General features: G+C 35.8%; 2 protein-coding genes across 7 annotated transcripts in view; one reads left to right on the top strand and one right to left on the bottom strand.

The window, feature by feature from the left end:
• Positions 1-21,342, bottom strand: part of LOC129771653 (insulin-like growth factor-binding protein complex acid labile subunit) — a 671,410-nt gene that overhangs the window by 194,415 nt on the left and 455,653 nt on the right. The gene's annotated exons all lie outside the window — the stretch shown is intronic.
• On the top strand, positions 5,401-13,762 carry LOC129765917 (uncharacterized). The gene is made up of 2 exons (XM_055766361.1): positions 5,401-5,442; positions 13,109-13,762. The coding sequence occupies exons 1-2, from the start codon at positions 5,401-5,403 to the stop codon at positions 13,760-13,762; spliced, it is 696 nt and encodes a 231-aa protein (XP_055622336.1).

The raw sequence follows: 21,342 nt of genomic DNA, 5'->3' as shown, positions 1-21,342 counted from the left end.
ATCAACAAAAAAATATTTTGTACTGTTTTAATTTATCATCAAATATGGTCAGATATGTATTTTGATATTTGTGATTTTGTTTTCAGAATATCTCGAGAACTACGCGGCACGAAAATATCTTACAAATTCAATATATTTAATATTTTTATGTGTTTTTTTAAATTATTTTTTTCTGAAATCTACGATTGTATTGTATTTGTGTATTCATAAAAAGACCCCCAAACCATTTCACTAGCGCTGTTGAAAGTAGTGCATAGGGTACCAAATTAGAAAATCAGTTTATTTCTTTCTAAATCATTTTTTGAATCTCTAAATGATTCATTATAAGAGCTATGGTTAAAAAAGTAGTTTTTCTTTTTTCCACGCCATTCTTAATAGCTTGGAGATGACAACAAGAAAAATGAATACTCAAAGTGTATCTTGCTATGATGTACCATGACATATCGTCGAATAAAATAACTATCGAAAAGTCAACGAATCACCATCGAATTTATTATTATTATTTATTAATGTTTATGCTTATAAATTTAAATCTACGAACACAATGAAATCATCGAAACAAAATATGCAGACGGTGTAAATTAGAAAAAAATAATATGTTCAATCCTCGAAATATTATAAAAAAATCATAAATATAGAGAACACATACGAACACATTTCGAAGCAGTACTCTGCTACGCATAGTTGTCCCATGTTACTTTTTGACAATTTTGACCGGTGCCACAAATTATCAAAATCTGTTCACGAATGGAGACATTAGCTTTTTCCCAGTGTCGGATGAATTCTCTTCTGTTGAAACTCAACACCATATCTGTCATAATGAGTATAGCACAAGAGTCGAGACGCGTGAACTTTGTCTGGTATATTGAACGAATAGAGCAAGAACGAATTTCGGAAAGCCTGCATTCAGGCAATGTCAATAATTTCAGATGATTATCACAAACGTTAAGTTGATCTTCATCGCTTGCAGTGAATTTCTATTGAAAACGTGTTTGATTTCCATATTTAGAAACAAAAGAAGGGCCAGGAATCAGGAGAAAGCAACATTAGCTTTCGTTAAGCGTTGACCGTTGTGCGGTGTTGAGCGTCCCGTTTCCGTTTCCGTTTCCGTTTCCGTTTTTTTTTTCTTTTTTATACTGCATTATAATGACTTATAACACTTTTTGGCTGGCTTGTCACTACCATTATTGGAAGAATGTCGGGAGTGAGAATTGAACTCGCGATCTTTAGCGTGAAGGGTACGGTCCGTTCCCGTTTCGGTTTCCGCTTTCTATGATCTTTTACTGTCGCAATTTCGCTCCAACACGATACTAGTTTCTAACACTTTCTGGGCCTGATTCTCGAATACACTTCACGGTGGAAACGGAATGAAACGTTTCCGCGATGACAACGGTACGGTGTCGACATCTGGATTCGAGATTAGTTTCCCACTAAACTTATCATTATAATATCAAATTATCTTCAGATGAAATTTATGTATGAGATTATTATATCACATGAAGAAAACAAAGTTTTTCACTCACATTGAATACCAGTTTGATACGAAGAAGTTAATTTTCATTAATGATTTTTTATTTGAAAAGTGCTCATTCTGCCTGAAAACTCATTATTATCTTCGACACTTCACTAACTCGTAAAACGTAGTTCAGTGGCGTGCCGTTTATTCCGTTTCCACCGTGAAGTGTATTCGAGAATCAGGCCCTCTATATCTAACTCCACTTCACTAACTCCATTTTCGGTCTTCTAGGGCGGTTTTCAATTAACCGAGAGATAATGGCTTCTCTTTTTCCAAAATGGCATCGGAATACGATATTCGACTTCCGCTGTTTAAGCCCTTCCATTCAATACCCATATCGTAGGGGTTTTATATGATTGCTGGTCATTTATAGCCAGTATCATTAAACCGGAAATCAAAACAAGATTATGTTCGTTTTTCGCTCGTCTGTTATTGTCACCCATTGCCCATATAATTGGGGTGTATGCCATTTCTGGTCAATCGGGAGTAGATCCATAAAATATAGCTAGAGTTCTACCATACATTCCATTGCCGAAGTCGCCAAAAACAAGAATTTTGTATGATAAATGGCTACCCTTACCATTCATCGATTTAACTCTCCATTAGTTGACGTTGAATTTTGATTTTCACTAACACGCAATGATATTCAAATTCGACGTTACGAATATCATGGCGAAAATGAACTTCATGGCAATGTTGATGTTCATTGCACTGGTGTTCATTGATAGTGTTGTTCCATAATTATCGACTCTCGCTTGAGCAGTAGGTTGTCAATGCAAGGCAGGCTGAAATTCGCCGTATTTGAAAGCCGTGAACGTGAACATTTTCGGCACTGATTTTGACATTTCTTCATAAAACGATGTTTTTGTATTTTCTGTAGAACCATAATAAAAGAATCGGTTCAAGTACAAAAATTGTATGTCACGCTTTCAGCAGGGCTAATGTACTCATTTTTGGTTTGGAAGAACGAACTAATTCTCAAACAAATAATAAAAAAGCTTAACAGAACACGTGTACTCCTTGCTAGCGAATGCCTAATAACAATAAGATTTATATTCTACAAAGGTGTTTCAGATCACTCTTTTATAAAATCACTTTTTTTATAAAATGATATTTTTATGCATAATCTATCGGAAAAACACAAACAAATTATTGTTTGTTCACAAAAACAACATCAAGTTCAATTGTCCCAATTGTTGTTGATATCCTAGGCATAATTGTCCCACCATGAATTTTGAAGGCCGTTACCAAGCTTGAATGATTCAAGTGAGGGAAACTTTTCACATTTCATTAGACAATAGGTTACTGCTTATAAAAAATCCGGAGTGTTGTTGATTAGAAATGCATAAAGCTTCTGGTAGACAAATGTGGTACAAAACTTTAATTGCATTTTTTTCAGTTGCTGATTTTGGAACATGGAACAACTATGCGTAGAACGGCAGTACTGTGCTTCAAAACTTTATTTGAAATTTCAAAAATTTCGAATTACCAAAAATTGCACCGTACCGTTGTACGTTGTACTAAAATTCTGGAAAAAAAACAACACATATTGAAAACACGTACATTTAAATGAAAATTATGTTTTAATGGATCTAAAAATTAAAAAAAAAATCCAAAACTTCGGAATACGAGAAAAATATTTTAATTTTAAAAGTTTCATCTTCGATTTTTTTTAATTTATAGTAGACGCACTTTGAGTATTTTCTCAAATTTTCTTTCCCAATCCTAGTGAGAATAGGAAAAAAAACAAAAAAACATCGTTTTTAACTATAGCTCTATAGTGAACCATATAGGGATTCAGAAAAAATACATAATTTTCTAATTTGGTACCCTATACAATATTTTCCATAACTCTAGTGTTAATTTTTGGAGGAATTTTCTATGAACACATGAATACAACACAATTACAGATTTCATGAAAATGAAAAACTATATTACAAAATTTAAAAAATCTATTTTGAAAATTGTTAGATTTTTTTTTTATCGCGCAGTTCTTGGAATTATCGCTGTCCGGTGGTTTAACTGGATAATGGAAGAGCAGAAAGAATACTCTTACGCCTAAATGGCTACTGTGTAAATGTGTTCCATATGCAATGGTAAAGAAGAGAATACTCTAACGCAATTATAGATATGATAAATATTGACATGTATACGATTAAAATTCGGCCCGGTTACAGCTAAATTGCTAAAATGAGTCTTAAATAAACAAAAGGGATAAAAAAACAAAATACATATGAACATATTTGAATATAAATTAAACCAGTATTGGATCTAAAAAGATTCTAAATTCTGAAAAAAAATCGCGCATACTTGTAAAAGGTGTAGAAATACATTTAATATGAATTAAAGTAGTACTGAATCTCTAACTCCCCCAATTTTTTAATACAATATCAATATTTAAAAAAAAATTTAGTGCTAACATTTTTGATGCAAAAAAGTTTCGACAATATTTCTCGATACACCATAGTAAGATGCACTTTCAGAATTTTTTGGAATTTTTTATCTCGGGGCTATTGAGAATGACGTGCAAAAATTGAGAAGTACTCTTTTCACCATAGATCCTATGGTAAACCACATAGGGATTCAAAAAATACCAAACTTTTTTATTTGGTACCCTATACAATATTTCTCATAGAGCTGGTTTGGGGGCACTTTTTACTCCCTTACCCAGCCATGCCCTATATGAAATTTCAATACTCTGCAAAATGGTAATCAGGAAAGTAGCAGGAAAAATGTTTTGAGCTATAAACATTTTTAATTTTTAATTCAATTTTTTTTGAAGATTTTTAAACCGGGTTATTCAAAATATATTTTTTCCTAAATAGTTCATTGATTTTCCAATAATTTTTCCACAAATCATATTTCAATTAGACATCTAAATTTCGAGTCAGGATCCAGTTTCAGTTCAGACTCGGAAGAGAACGGACGCAAATAAAGAGAGCGCATTATAGTTTATTGTCTCGAACACGTCCTCAGCTTAGCTGAACAAAATTCATTCTTTTTGTGTACTTTGATAGATAACGTGAATTGAAAAGAAACCATTGAAATGGCCGATCTTGAATTGAGAGCTAACTCTTTAAGGTTGCGTTCCGAACGTGGTAGTCCCGAACCATCCGATATCGATATATTCGCATTCATGAAAAGTAGAATGGAGCTAAAAAGTGAAAAACATTTGTCTATGTACAAGGACAAGAACGATGTCTCGGTTATAATTAAGTTTAAAACAGAGGAAGATATGAAGAACACGCTTCAAAATCTTCCGGACACTGTGGAATTCGCATACAGCAAGTATAAAAGTGCCACAGTGAAACTTTCTCCGGCAAACGCAATTGTTCGTTACGTGAGATTATTCAATCGGGAAATTGAGGACCGCGAAATTGCGTCCGTACTTGGAAAATATGGAAAAGTGATTAGAATGGTGCGCGAAAAGTATGGTGAGGAGACAGGTTTCCCAATCTGAACATCGGTACGAGGAGCTTATCTGGAGTTGAAGGATAAGGTTGAGGTTCCATCCTTGTTGGATGTGCGGAACATTAAAGCGCGTGTGTTTTATGAGGGACTGGTGAACAAGTGCTATCTGTGTGGTAGTGCGGATCATTTGAAAGCTGAGTGTCCACAAAAACGATCTATCAATGGGCGACTGGGAAATACAGGTCAACCGTCATACAGTGGTGTCGTGGCGAATGGCAATCGCTGGGTTAAGCCCACAGCGATGCAGAAGACACATACAAGTCCCGCTAATCCCACAACAACATCAAGTAGCAGTATTGATAACGTCGAGAAATAACAAGATCAATCACATGGTGTTGGTACACCTGAACTGACCGATCAAAACGTAATGAGGGGGGCCATTGGAGAGCGGAAAAGCAAGTCTCCGATTCAAGATGCGAGCGAAGAACAAATCACTGACGACGATGGAGATGGAGGTACAGGGCCGGCGGTGAAAGAACAAATAAACGTCAATGAGAAGATTTCATTCAAAAGAGGCCATAAATCTAGGAACAAAGAGCAGAATACAATTGAGCTTTCGGATTCGGATAACTCAAATACAGACACATATCAACACACGAATTCGTACACTAAGAATGGTAATGTTGTCAGCGATTCACTGGATCGTTTGACTCGAAGCAAAACGAAGCAGATGAAATTATGTGAGAAAAGTGTGGTGTCGGCCATTGACGATGTGATTACAATGAAACCCGTATTGACAGAAAGTATGTGTGAGGATGATATGGAAGGGAGTGTGGATGGAAGAATGCGTGTAGATAGAGTTTGAATGAAATTATGAATTATATAACAAATGTAAGTAGCACTAATTTGAACAGCACTACGATAACTGTCAATAAGTTTTTGCTTAGGGATTTCATAAATGCTCATGATATTGACATTTTATTCTTGCAAGAAGTACGTTACACGAACTTTTCTTTTGTACCATCACATCGAGCTTTTGTAAATGTTGATGAAAACGACTCTGGAACTGCTATTTTAGTGAGAACTTCTTTTGATTTTGCTCAGCCATTGCTTGATATCAGTACAAGGATAACCTCAATCATAGTTAATAACGTCAATTATCTTAATATATATGCACACTCCGGTACAAATCGCAAGAGAGAACACGAAAGCTTATTCTTGAATGATCTGGCTGTACATCTGCACAAACCAGGTGCCACCATGAATGTCGTGGGCGGAGATTTGAACTGTATTTTGAATGCTTTCGATTGTGTAGGTGAAACAAAAAACTATTGCACGGGATTGAAACGGATAGTAGAGATGTTCGGATGGAAAGATGTTGTCTTGACGCTTGGTAAAAACGAATTTACTTTTCACAGAATGAGTTCGGCCTCAAGAATCGACAGATTTTATTTACCTGCTTCTTTCATGAGCAACATTCGAGATTTTCGCACGGTCCCAGTGCCATTCTCTGATCACTGTGGTATAATAATGAAAATTGAGGTGGATCAAAATAACATCAGAGCAAAAGGAAGAGGTTTTTGGAAGATCAATAAATCTATTTTAGAGAACGAAGAAACAGCGGAACAGTATGCAATAGCTTTCGCGGATTGGAAATTGAGACGTCTTCATGACGATGATCTCAATCAATGGTGGAAGGAGATTTACTAGACAAGGGAAAAACTAGACAATTTTATAAACGGAAAAGCTGGAAACTAAATTCCAGAATTCGAAATGAAAAAAAGTTATTTTTGTGGGAAATTATTTGAATACATGCAAAAGAAACAAAGGGGCGAAGAAACATGGTTTGATATCAAGGTAATCAAATCTAGAATATTTGAAATTGAACCTGATCGGCTGAAACATTTGACTAACAACTTCCTTTTTTACAAGGGGAAAAGATAAACGTTTTTCAAATTGCTGCGCAAACGAAATTTAATGACTCTAGTAAATTTCTAAAATTGAATTTCATCAATGATGTGATAACTGATCCAACAACACTTAAAAATATTGCTTATGAATATTTCAACAAGCGGTTTAATGATACTGATTCAAGGACTTCTGGCGACGAGGCTAATGATCCAATACAGTTTATTACCAGGAAAATCTCACCTGATAGACAACACCTGTTGGAACAAATTTCAGAAGAAGGATTGAAAAAGGGTCTCGAAGAATGTGCTATGAAAAAGACACCCGGACCGGATGGTCTTTCATATGAGTTCTATTCGAAGAATTTTAATAATGTGAAAGATGACATGATAAGACTTTTCAATTCGTACCTATCGGGTTCCTTTAAACCTCATAAACGATTATCAGATGGTGTTATAATTTTGTTGCCAAAAAAAGGAACTAGCTCGAATTCATTGGAGGACTATCGGAAAATTTCTTTGCTTAATTGTGATTATAAACTATTAATGAAGATTATTGCTGCCCGAATTATGAAAGTACTCCACAAACTGATAGGACCAGGACAAACCGCTTGCTTAACTAACGCGTACTGTATAAATAACTCGAAAGACCTCAAAAGAATTTTAACACGATCTTGCGAAATCAAAAAAGTTTAAAGGAAGTATTTTGAGCATTGATCTTGATACAGCCTTTGATCGAGTAGACCACAAATACCTATGGAAAGTATTAAAAAGATTTGCATTTCCTCAACAATTCATGAAATGTATAAAACATTTGTATGAATTTGCAACAGCTAAGGTTCAGGTAAACGGATTTCTAACTAATGAAATAAAGATAAACTCTTCTGTCCGTCAAGGGTATCCCCTTAGCATGATTTTGTTTATTTTGTACGTAAAGCCAGTAATTCGACAACTTTATGCGAATCAAACAGGATTTATGATTTACGATAAAATCATAAAAGTTTTAGTATTTGCTGATGATTTTAATCTTATTCTAAGAAATGATAACGACTTTGATTCAGTTCAGAACATATTTGAAAATTTTTCGAAATATGCAAGAATCAAAATAGATTTGTCCAAATCAGTTTTCATGAGATTCAATGAAGCTCGATTTGGACCACAAATGGTAAAAGAGGTTGATTCTCTGAAAATTCTGGGAGTAAGCTTCCAAAAAAACTGGAATAAAACCGTCGTTAAAAACTATGACACTGTTTTATATTAATAATATAAAAGTAACGCTACAAAGGCACTCTGCCAGAATCCTAAATTTGTATGAGAGATGTTGCATACTTAATACCTTCATTTTGTCAAAAATTTGGTACATAGCTCAAATTTTCCCTCCGTTAAATCGACATGTACCACAGCTGAAATCAGCTTGCGGGAAATTTCTTTGGTCTGGATATATATTCAGAGTAGAAAGGAACCAGCTATACTTGGACTACTTGAGAGGTGGGCTACAATTAGTCGATCCGGAGTCAAAAATCAAAGCTTTATTTATTAAAAATATATTACATAATATTGATAATCATGGCAATATTCAAGAAGAGTCGTATCTCTTGAATTTCGCTCTGCCGCAAAAGCTCACGAAAAATGCTAGGGAATGGTTAGAAGAAGTGTTGGATCTAAAAACAAGAATTGCAATTGCAACAAGATGTGGCAACCCTGATAGCAATAAACATAGACTTGAAGAATGTTCAGCCTCGAAAAAAAAAATATTTAGGGTGGAATTGATCCAATATGTCTTTACGTAGGATGGTAAATAATGAAAATAAATCTCCAGTGATTTTGATAACATATATCGATAAGACTGTCTGGATTGTGTATTGTGTGTATTGCTCATCATCAACCGTCAATCTGTTCTCTCTTTTATATTAACGGGATTTGAAATGTTTCAATTTTGTTTGTGCCAATAAACCGCTGAAGATTTAATAAATTTCTAAATAAATGATTCACATTATATGACTTTCCTTTATTCGAATTCGACATCTCATCTTCTCGACACGGAAAAGCCACGCCATACACCTCCTTCTCCTGCTTTAAAGCCGCGTTACGGACTTGGTTTCATAACACGCGCCACCCGTAATCCGATTCCGGAGAATTTATCACACTTTCGCACAATGAGAAAAAAAATCCGAAATATAAGTCCAAACCATAAAAGTTGCTGCTGGTGCTGGTGTCCCCCAGTGTGTGTCGTCACACTTGACTCCCAGTCACGAACCGAAAATAATTCGCTCGATAATCGAAAAAGCTGCGATTTAAATCCAATTTCGTCTTATCAAAGCGATGTCACAATTTGTGCGCTCCACACTCTCTCCACGCCCAGAGCGAGGGGAGCCCCAATTGGAACTCTGGAGTTTTCCTGCTTGGCCGGACTTAGGGAGAGAGAGAGACTGAATTCGACGAGATGGTGACGGAAATAATAATTTCGATGATGTTTGTTGTCATGCCTTCTTGAGAACCTCGAGGATTTTTTCTCTGTTATCTAGTTTTTATAGCCCCGGATCGTTGCGAACTTCTTCTCTCGCGGGCACATGGTATTTGGGCGCCTTCACTCTTCCGAAAATGGGAATCGGATTGGATTTCAGTTTTCATTTTCAGGCTATTACTAGCACCAGAGCTAGTTTCCGCTGGCATTGATGGCGACTGGAGTTTGGGTTGATGGAAAGAGAGGTGGCCTTTCCGCTATCGGTCTTTAGGGTTTTATGTTCTCGAGGCTGGTTCACTGGTTGGTTCGGTTCTGATAGGATTGCGATTGATATTTTTGGCGAGCGACGAGTGGTAAATAAGGGTTCCGACCGTTAACAAGCGATGGTGAGGAAGGTATTATTTTTGATTGAGTCTTAACTTTTGTGAACATTGGCAAGCTCTACTAGAGAGCGGGATGAGAGCTTCCAGCCGAAATCAAGAGCCTGGAATAATGTACATTGAGTATTATTGTCCATTAAAGACGATTATAATGAAAAATCTTTCAAGTCTTCTGCTCTCTTCCCCAAGCGGAATGGGCATTAGCAAGCCGTAAACTATCCCTCTTTCTAAACGATAATCGTGATATGGTTGTTTTTTATGTGCACTTGTTTATTTTATTAAATCGTGTCGGTGCTGTTTTCAATAAATTAGTTAGACCGCAAACCGGCTCCAACTGGCTGTGTAGCGCAATTCAGTGCAGTCTGCCCCATCGCAAAATCTTAGAAATGTAAATATAAGAGCTCACGAACAGCAATTTTGCCGGATCATAGAGCTGTAGCACAAGACAGCAAGAAAAAACCAGAATTACCGCAGAGGTAAAATAAGTTACTCCCGGCTCCATGCACGGTCCAATTCCGAACCATCCGTCCTTCACCACGAGTTCAAGATGCAATCGATGTATTTATGTTCCTCACCACCCCCGGTTCAATTCCACCGATGAAAAGGAGGATTGCAACAATCAACCAGAGCACCACCACTGAATGGAACATTTACTCGTTCGGGGCCAGCGGTAATAAAGTGTCGGTTGGAGTTTCCAGCTACTAAAATAAGTTGAAGACGGCAATTGGGCGGCGGCTGAGGAGTGGTGAGATCTCTAATCGAAATCACGCCAGAGTCGGGTTCACCTAGGTGCTTAATCGACTTGACGGCAGTGGAATGATGGGAAAAACGAAGCGAAATTCGTCCATTAGAATGCACGAAACTGTGCGCTAACAAGTGCACCGCTTCCTCTCTCTTCAGACGCTGGATGCAACTGCAATAGTTTTGCCGAAACATGCTTGAGAGCACCGTTGGACCGTTCTAGTCGACAGTTTGGACTGGAATTTTCGACCATTGTAAACTTGGCTTCTTGGCTTAGTGCTTATGCGTGAATGGGGGATTTTTTGAGGCCCCTGACTTACCACCTACTCGAATGATCTGTGCGTTCTAGAATTGAGTAAAAACTCAATCAGAAATCAAAATTTAAACGAAGGAAAACAAAATCACGTTTTGATGCAATGGTCTATTTTTTTGACGAAGGACTACGTCTAACAGGAAGATACGGAAATAAAATGAAAATCGTAACACTGAACATGTAATGATCAATGAAAATTTCGAACCCTTATAACTCGACCAGTTCGCAAAGACGTTTCCATCAATTAATTGGAAATATGTTTGTATCATCAATAAATATCACAATGGAAATTTTTTGTTTTGATAAACGATTCAATAATTGGAAAATGTCAAGCATTCTCTAAACGCGCTAAATTCCGCGATTTGATTGGGCAAATTTGTGCTTCTCTAATTGTACCGACCAAAATTATGAACTAGAATAGCAATACTACTGCGGAATCAAACGTAACTATCCAACATGCATAGAATTCTATTCAAGCGAGCAGACAACAGTCTTTCCTAATGCTGATGTCACATTCAACAATGCTGATGGCACATTAACGCATAAATATGGGATGTACATCATTTTAAAGATTGAAATCTGAAGTTTTGGAATATTTCACGAACATTTTTTTCATCTTGGTTTGTGTAGATGTAGTTGACAACAATATCGGGAAGAAATAAAAAAAAATCTTACTGTTTTTTCAATGATTTTGTGGGCTAACACAAACTAATTCAATAGCAAATCCAAAAAGCCTTATCAACCCGCCTTCATTTTATTCTTATGAAGTTCCTGTGGAACCAGTCAATACAGAGATTTCCCATCGTCTTTAATGATTAATCATTCAATGAATAATAATCGCATCGCGAATTGAAAGGCAGTTTTGGGAACTCCAATAAATTATGTACAAGTATAATTTGTTACATTGACCAAAAAATTCAAATGTTTTGTATCAATTTCAAAAAAGTTTCCAAAACTGCTTCTTGTTTTGCGGTATGATAATTATTTATTGACCAATTATTCATGCAATACGAAGAGATTTTTTTTTTCTATTCACACATCAATATCTCTGTTTGGAAAGGACATACAAGAGCATCATATGTGTCAAATGAGAGATGGTTGATAAGACCAATTTGATAGGCTATTGAAATAGTTGAGAACAAATTGTGTAAGTCCACAAAATCTTTGAAAAAACAGAAAGCAATGAGAAAACAGATGTTTTTTCTTCGCGATATTTTTTTCCACTACATCTACGCACACCAAGGTGAATATTTGTTTGTAAAATATTCCAAAACATGAGAGTTGAAATTTAAGTCTATATTAGTATGTCTGAAAATGATCCTGAAACTATTGAGAATCGAAGCAGAGGGTCAACATTCACTAAGGAGGATGATTGTAATAGATATTATCCATGGTTATTATGCAAAGAAAAAGAAGGGATAAACCCAAATCACGCCACTCCCCATAGTGAATCCTGATTCTTCTTACCAATTTCCACAAACGTTGTTTTCCTCCATGATAATCTCAAGATAAGCACGCTATAGAGATGACCCTTCTGGCTACGAATATCATACTAACATTCCTTCCCTTCCTCTGGTGACTATAAGCACGTGGCCGGCGTCGATATTGACTATCCAAAGTTCGAATATTGCACAATGAGAATGATTTGCTAGTCACAAACTCCATTCAGTGTGTTATTTGTGCAATTTCGCTAGTTCAGGTCGATTTCGGGCATCACAATAGAATAACAAGATAAATTGAAAAACAGCCCTTTGATTTTTCAAAGATCGTTTCGGCGAAGATAGATTATTTGGTACTAATTTAATTAGTGAATCGCCTTTTGGAAGATCGACCTTCTTATGAAGATCGCCAAATCCCAAACTCCACAATTTCTTAAAAAGTTGAACCCCGAAATATTCTTGCTGGGCTTTTCATTTAGTCCGCATCAAGAGCGCTTGCGCAATATCGATGTCGGACCGAGCTTCTAAAGATATTCATTGTATAAAAGAAACGGGTAAAAATATTCACTACAAAGTATCTTGGAACACATCCGAAAAAAAAATCTATTTATTATTTTTTTCCTTACTTTGTGACTGTCTCAGTGATGAACGTTCTCTTAACTTTTGTCACTCAATATCTGTCCCTAGGAACCGACACGGGGCTCAACGTGTTAATAGATCGCAAAGATGTTTGCATCAATTGATTGGAAATATTTTTACGCATATGTCACCATGGAGACAATTATTGCAACATGTCAAGCATTATCCAAACTCGCTAAATCCCACTGATGTGACATACAATTTGCTCGATACGCTGAGGAAAGAAGCGAACGGCAAGATTATAGCATGAAGACATCAAGAACGAGAAAACCATAAGAGAACAAGAACACAACAAAAGGACAGCAAGAAGACAACAAGAAGACAACAAGAAGACAACAAGAAGACAACGAGAAGACAACAAGAAGAAAACGAGAAGACAACAAGTAAACAGCAAGAAAACAACAAGAGGATAACAAGAAGACAACAAGAAGGCAACAAGAAGACAACAAGAAGACAACAAGAAGACAACAAGAAGACAACAAGAAGACAACAAGAAGACAACAAGAAGACAACAAGAAGACAACAAGAAGACAACAAGAAGACAACAAGAAGACAACAAGAAGACAACAAGAAGACAACAAGAAGACAACAAGAAGACAACAAGAAGACAACAAGAAGACAACAAGAAGACAACAAGAAGACAACAAGAAGACAACAAGAAGACAACAAGAAGACAACAAGAAGACAACAAGAAGACAACAAGAAGACAACAAGAAGACAACAAGAAGACAACAAGATGACTACAAGAAGACAACAAGAAGACAACAAGAAGACAACAAGAAGACAACAAGAAAACAACAAGAAGACAACAAGAAGACAACAAGAAGACAACAAGAAGACAACAAGAAGACAACAAGAAGACAACAAGAAGACAACAAGTAGGCAGCAAGAAGGCATCAAGAAAGCAGCACGAAGACAACAGAAAGAAAGCAAGAAAACAAAAAGAGGATAACAAAAACATATCTAGATGCTGAAGACAACAAGAAGAAAACAAGAAGACAACAAGAAGAACAAGAAGGCAACGAGAAGACAACAAGAAGACTACAAGAAGACAACAAGAAGACAACAAGAATGCAACAAGAAGACAACAAGAAGACAACAAGAATGCAACAAGAAGACAACATCATAAAGAACTAGAGTGGCCTGAAAACCCGACTTTTTTATGAATGAACCCATTTTGGACAATTTATTACTTTATAACCCCTGACCCGATGTACGATTTTTCGAGATCAAATGGAATATATTTTGATAGATCTTTTAGGAGAAATAAAATGCTGCAACTTAAAAGCATATCTCTAGATGAAAAGATTTGAAAAAAATTGTTGCGCTTTTTTTTATACAAATGAAAGGCATTTAGATAGACCTTTTCAGAGAAATAAAATAATGCAACTAAAAGGTATATCTCTAGGTGATAAGTTTTAAAATTTTGGATTTTTGTAACTTTTAAGGCGCCTAAGGTATCTAAGAAACTCAACCCTTTTATTTCACATTTAGAAAACTGAGAACATTTTAAATAAAATATTGAAATTTCAGGAACACTTATGTGATTTGAACACTTATGGTTTTGAAAAAGCATATATTTCATATAAGCATATATATATATATATATATATATATATATATATATATATATATTATTTTCGGATTCTATCCTGGATTCCTCGAGTCGAGAAGCTACATATGGGATACAGACTAGGGGGGTGTTGCTGATTAATGGTCAGCTGCATCCTAATAGGAAGTATCCCGTGTAGGGCACACGAACAGATCATTGAAGACAGCAACATCCCGATTACGAGAACACTAAAATAGATATTTCTGGCCTAAAATATTCTCTGGGATGTCTACGTTACTGTAGTTTTTGTCCCAGGTTTGACCGATAATCCGTTCCAATGTTACAAGCCAATTAGTGGATCTAAGTCTGCGTAAGGAGCGCGGATCCAAAATTTGAAACGAGTTTTTCTCGGAACTAAGTTTTCAAACTAGTGGGAGTTCTGTCTCAGGAACGGCCCATCCGATTTTGATAGAATAGTTTTTCCCAGATTCCTAAATTTTTTTTTTGTTATTTTGATAAATAAAATTTTGGTGAAAGTTTTTATCTCGATTTTCGAGACAAAAACGCATTTTTTTACAGAAATGTCGCCATTTCGTCAAAAATCAATATAAAGTTTTCGGCTGAAAATCTATTCAATAAATCGCAATCGATTCAACTGCGATTCAGTCCTCTAGCTCATTTTGAGAAATGAAATTCAATGCTTTGGTTGAAGCCGTTCGAATTGCTCCAATTTCGTCAAAATTTGCCCCTTCCCTTAATTATTGGGGAGAGAGAAAAGTCACAATGTTTCATATTCGGACAATTCGCTGGATAATTTAGAAGACAGACGTGAGTTCGAGTTAACAATTGACGCGCCATCAGCGGCTTGTGACTCAGCGTATCAACGAGTACAAGTTGGGCTAACTTTGTGGATTGTGTCGAGTTGAATTTAGCTGATCGTGACCATTAAATGCTTCAAAACCAAGAGAAATAGAAATAGAAATCTAGAATAGCCATTTGGAAGAAATGGCAAAAATGTTAATAGATGATAGGGTGATACATTTTGAGTCCCGAAGCTTAAGTGATATACTGAGTATTACGTAAGCCTATCGGATGTGGATTTTCGATGATTAATTTAATTGTTAAATTAAAAGAGTTTTCTAGCAAAAATATTTTTTTAGAAATATTGAAAAATGAATTATAATTTTTTTTAATATTAAATTGAAATTTTGAGTAAGATTTTTAACATTGATTATCCAATTATGATTTTATTCAAAATTTTTTTTATTCAAAAAAAGGTCAGTGACTCACGTACTAATAGAAAATCAGTCCCAATCAAATAATGATAATGAAAATCGTAATTTTAGGTAGCTGCCAGCAAATGAGCAAAGTTTCAAAAATCCTAGATTCGGTTCATTATCGTTAAACATGAAGTTAACGATGAAATCCTAGTGGCGCAAAAACCTGTTGAAATTCATCAGCTTGTTACTTTGTAACAAATAACTCTTGGTGCAGAAGAGATGGTCTCAATCTAAACTTTAACTCAACAACAACGTCAAGAAGCATGACAGTCAACGCCAGAAGCATGAATAAATAATTTACCCCTAATGGACTAATTTGGAATGGCATTGAATGGCAGAAATATTTAGGGTCAGTAGAGTATCCCAGAATTAATGTTCAAGTATATATGTACACGAATAGTTAACTTATTTTCTTAAAAAACAAATTGTATAGCAAAATATGTTTGCTTTTCTACATCGATAATTCTGCGAAGTTTTCAACAATTGAACACTTTCAATAACGATAATCGTTACGTAGGAGCAACACTTCCTTGCTACGCCTAAAGATATTGTCTTACAGGTAGATGTAACAAAGTCTACCCTTTCTACCATTAAATAATTGTTACCCACACTAGACCAAAGGATTTTATACCGACATGGTGAGATATGTGAGATATCACCCGCGAAGCATTACTACCTGTACATTACCTAGAGACTACTACAAAAGAACAGCTTGGGTCGAACATTCAATCAGAACGAACATAGTCGTGAACACGTAACTTGCACCTATCCAAGTAACTGTAATAGATTTGAAAGAAATCCAGACAAATGGATAGAATCAACTTCAAGAAAACTTCATTGCCGCTGAGCACAGTCCGGGAATCAAGTTCAACCCGCCCTATGAAAAGAACATCGCCCAAGAAAATCAACAAACAGCCGAGTGATGAATACGCAGTTTGTAGTCGGAAGCCAACCAGAATGACAAATCCAAACCGGTGGATGAGTAGTAAGACGCGAACCACCGAAAGTAAAATATGCCCACCAACAACCGTGGCCATGGAGCTGAAAAACGAGGACGAGAGTGTGTACATCACGCCGACCGCTGGGAGAAAATCAAGGATATCTCACTGTAGCAATTCTCATCAATCGAATGATTTTATTCAGAGTCTGCGCGAATCGTTGGCGGAGAAAGCCAGAGCGATAGCGACTGTCAAAATTAGTGAAGACGAGGAAGAGGAAGAAGACAACGCACCCATCGTTAAGGAATCATTCATTTCAAACTATAGAAAAGGATTGAGGGAAATATGGCAGAAGCCAAAGCTCTCGGTAATAAATGATGAACCAATGGCTATTACCAAACGAGCAAACAACGATGAGGACGAGAAGGATGACGCTCCAATTGCGAAGAAGCCGCGGATATCCCAACCAGAGGAGATCGAAGAAATCGAACAAAAGGATGTACGATTCACCATGATAACAACGAGGGCTCAGAGGCGTCTGTACGGGGATATCTACGACCGTGATTTCATAGAATATCGGGAACAACTGGTAACCATTAACGGGGTAAAGAAACGATGTGTCCTCCTGGAAGAGCGCCTGGAAAGGAGGCGAGAAGGCGGGGATGCTGCAGAAAGCATTCGATGGGAAATCTTTCAGCAAAAACTGCTATTCGATCTGGCCAAGGATAGATTCATGCAGCTTCGGAAGAAGCTGAGAATGATAGTGGCACTTGTGGACGAGTTCGATCATTTTGATGATAATATGTTGGCCCGTAGATTAGACGCTGAATTGTTATCGATATTGTAATTGATCATTCATGAGTTAGTTTAATGTATTGTTCTTAACATATATGTATTTTCAATAAAAATCAAACCCTATATTTCCTGTTTCATTATAAGAAGAGGCGCACCCTTCTAATGTTCAAAAATTCAATCAGTGTGCAATTTGCAAAGTTTTTCAGGTATCTATCTTAGCTGCTTTCAAGTTTTTGACGTAGGACTACGTCTTACATTAAGGGTGCCAAATCAGAAAACAGGTCACGTTTTTATGAAATAAAGTTAATGTTAATAACTATTTTTGCTGCTAACGGATTTTGACGATTTGCATACCAATCGAATCAAAATTTTTCTAAGATTTGTTTGATATGTTATACATTATAACCCCATAGTCTTAATATGGTTTAAATTGATGAAAAATTGGAAGCATTCCCCTTTTCCCAAACATTTGTTCTGTCCTTTTGAGTGCTTTCCCGAACAGAGCTGTCAATAACGAGCAACTTATGCAGCCACCAGAATAGGAACAGTCGGAGACGAATGAGTCGTTGGATGTAATGTCTCCGTAAATAAAGGAAAAGAAAAAGAAGAAGAAGAATAGAAACAACGAAGGGGGATAGCGAAAAAAGAATATATGCGAAGCAAGTGAGCTGACGCTAGCGTATAAGTATTGCATCTCCTCTGAGGAAAATTCTCAAAATCTTTCTGCGCCCTAAATAACAATGGTCGCTTATTCTGCTCGTTTTGTATTTTATGTTTCCCCTCGAGCTGTGAACGCTAGCTGTACATGTGAATAGCACACCTACGATACTTTTAGTTGTCATTCGTATTTGCTCTCGTGCGCATCGACTCTGTTCTGATGCAATACGGTTCTGTTGACGGTTTTGACCGAGAATCGAGAATCTATTTTTTATAAACGGTCATTCTCGGGTTTCATGTTTCATTTTTATCGCTGCAACTGTGTGCATCTGTTAGACGCGTGTTTGATGCTTGTTGAATGGCGATGATAGGAAGATGCCTCTCGTTAAACACCCAGTGCAATGCGTGCATTAGCAAGAAAGAATCGTTGCTTTTAGAAATGATTCTACAAAACCACGCAAACCATCAAACCTTTTCAGGGTCTCCGGAACATTCTACTAAAGAGTTATTTATATCCGAAATGATAAACCAACACATTTAAAAAAAAAAGATTACGTAGTCCCACGTCCTAAGCGGTCGTGTCTCGGATACAACCCCTCGATTTTTTTTCCAGTTTTTCCACTTCGCATACAATTGATATTACGTTGAATACCCGGAATATCAGGTTCACAAAGAATAGAAACATTCCTCCCCACAACGAAAAGCATTAGTTATGCAGATCAAAAAAAAAACTCTAATAGTTTATGTAGAGTTGTTAATTTACAGTTGTACATTGCAATCCATTGAATTGTTATCTGTACTTCTATAGACTTCTCATGAAGAGTAGTTTGAGATGAATCGCAATAACAATAGACGAATTACATGCCATCTTGAATGGCCATTGGCAGCACCATCAGATTGTAGTGAACAATTGTGGGTGTAAAGACATTCATCAATAGAGCACCTTTGCATACTTCAAATCTAAAAATAAGACTACTTTTTGAAAAAAGGCCAAAGTTTTTTTTTCTTAGCTTTTTACAAAAAATTCTAACCTAAAAAATACTACAAATCTACAATCTACAAAATCTACAAAAATGTGGAAAATTATAATAAACTTGCTGTTTTCTGCCACGCTTTGCCGTGGCACATTGTGGTTGCAAGGTTGAGATGAATTTTTCAATGTTTCATGTTCTAACAACAATCTTAGATGTGTTTGGTTGTTTTGTATAATGTATCATAGTTTGAGCTCAATCGGTTCTGAACTTTTCGAGTTTTTGACGTGTACACAAACGAATAGAATATTTATATAGTTGTATATATATAGATACCAAAAAAATTTGAAAAAACACATTGAAAAGAATTTCTTTTTAAATTAAAATTTATTTTTCTTAAAAATGTTTTTTCTTAAATTCTTAAAAAAATAATCATAATAGCCCATAAAATTACGAATAAGTCACCTATACATCGGAAGATGGGCACTTTTACAGGAAAAAAGTTATTCTAACAACAATTTTTCATGTTTTCTTTGAAAAAAATTACAACTGTCCTAATTTGGTTCAAATTCAAGATCGCGATACAGGGTAGTTTTAGATTATATTAAAATATGAACTTTTCTCAAAGACGCCAAATTTCTATCATTTTATAGTTTCTGGAATAAATGATATGTTTGAATGGTGACTCATGGAATAATAAAGATTTACCTGTAACATTTGTAAGTGTATAATCATTAATTTACAAGTGAAGTGAACAACTGCTATTTTTCCCTTAGAATCAAATAACTATTACCCACTCTAAAAGATCTATACCCGTGGAGTATTGTTACCTGTAGAGATTACTCATAAATGGTGGATTAAGATGTATTGTAATGAACTCTATCGTGACACAAATAATCTGCAACGAACTCAACGACAGTATACGTCACATATTTGAAATAGCAGCACTTTTAAAAAAACATGAGTGATTTTCCACAGGGTGGTATATAGGAACAAGCTCTTTTGATATTACTTTTGCTCATTAGCTCTCTTTGCATTGCCAGCTGCGAATAAACACCAATTTACGCTTTGAATTATTTTTTATCGTAATGGTGCAGAATCATGAAGCGTGGACGTCAATTATCATAAGATTTAGAAATTAAAAGAGACATGTTCTTCATTTCTTGTAATTTAAAAAAAAATTTTTTTTTTGCTTCATTGAGCGTCCTACTTTCTTACTCGAATCAGAAAAACAACTACTTACTAGTTAAAGAAAACAAACCAAAACATGAGACTGGTAAATCGCTGAAAAAAAAACAAAATGGCCGATAACTTCATCAAATGTGTTCCTTTTCATATACTGCACAAACAAGTCGTATAAAAAAGTCGCACAAAATATTCTTACCAAATAAAAAAAAATTCGATCAATCGATTGAAAATATTTCTACGCATCTATCACAATGACAAAAAATAACTATTGAATAATTGTTAAATGTCAAGCTTATTCGAATACGCTAAATCCAACGTCTCAATTGGTCCAATTTCTGATCCCCCAGTTTTGTCGTCTAAAACAAGCAAGTAACATAGCGGTGAGCACAATCCATCCTTTTTAGAAAATAAAGCATATAATATTGATAATCAAAAAAAAAAAACATGCCGGGTGTTCGTTTTCGATTCCCATTCTGGTCGGGGGAATTTTTCGTCAAAGAAATTTCCTCCGACTTGCACTGTGGTCACGCGTATTCTAGAGCTTACCACTCAGAATGCATTCAAGGCGTGTTATTTGGCATAGAAATCTCAACTAAGTACTAATAAAAATGACATAGGCAATACTACGTTGAGACGGTGAAGTTCCTCTAGGAACGTTAGTGCCATTGAAGAAGAAGAAGAAGAAGAAGTTGAGTAATTTGTTGGTAGAACAATAATTGGAAGTCTACACAGAAGGTGTAGAGAATGTATAGATCCCCTCGCACCAAATACAAGCCAAACCATTAGAGATCCTCCTCCAAAATAACACTTGGATTACACGTTCTCCAGTTCCTTCTGTATATCTATCTAGCATGTATTCTGTAAACTCTTCGGGCTGTCCGAATTGAACTTTTTTTTCATAAGAAAAGGGCATTTGAAGATTTGAAATAGATATGAATGATTGCAAGTTGAAAAAAACATCGCTAAGATTTCGTTTATTTTGATCGAACTATGTTGGGACTGGCAGGCAAAACCTTGCAGACTTTCGCTGTTTATCGTTCATCGTGAATCTTTGATTTTTTCCTGCTTTGCGTACTAATAGAAGCACCTTCCTCCTCAATCAACTTTTTGCACTTGAAACACTTCTTTTCGACATTTAAAAGTTTTATGCT

This window comes from Toxorhynchites rutilus, chromosome 2, assembly GCF_029784135.1.
Source record: "Toxorhynchites rutilus septentrionalis strain SRP chromosome 2, ASM2978413v1, whole genome shotgun sequence".
Lineage (NCBI taxonomy): Eukaryota > Metazoa > Arthropoda > Insecta > Diptera > Culicidae > Toxorhynchites > Toxorhynchites rutilus.
The sequence above is the reverse complement of the archived record's forward strand: the minus strand, read 5'-3'. Positions and strand labels throughout refer to the sequence as shown.

Excerpts from the sequence above, each read along its gene's own strand:
- LOC129765917 (XM_055766361.1), top strand. The coding sequence starts at position 5,401 with ATGCGAGCGAAGAACAAATCACTGACGACGATGGAGATGGAG. Across the intron at positions 5,443-13,108 it reads TGACGACGATGGAGATGGAG|GACAGCAAGAAGACAACAAG; the intron begins GTACAGGGCCGG and ends ACACAACAAAAG.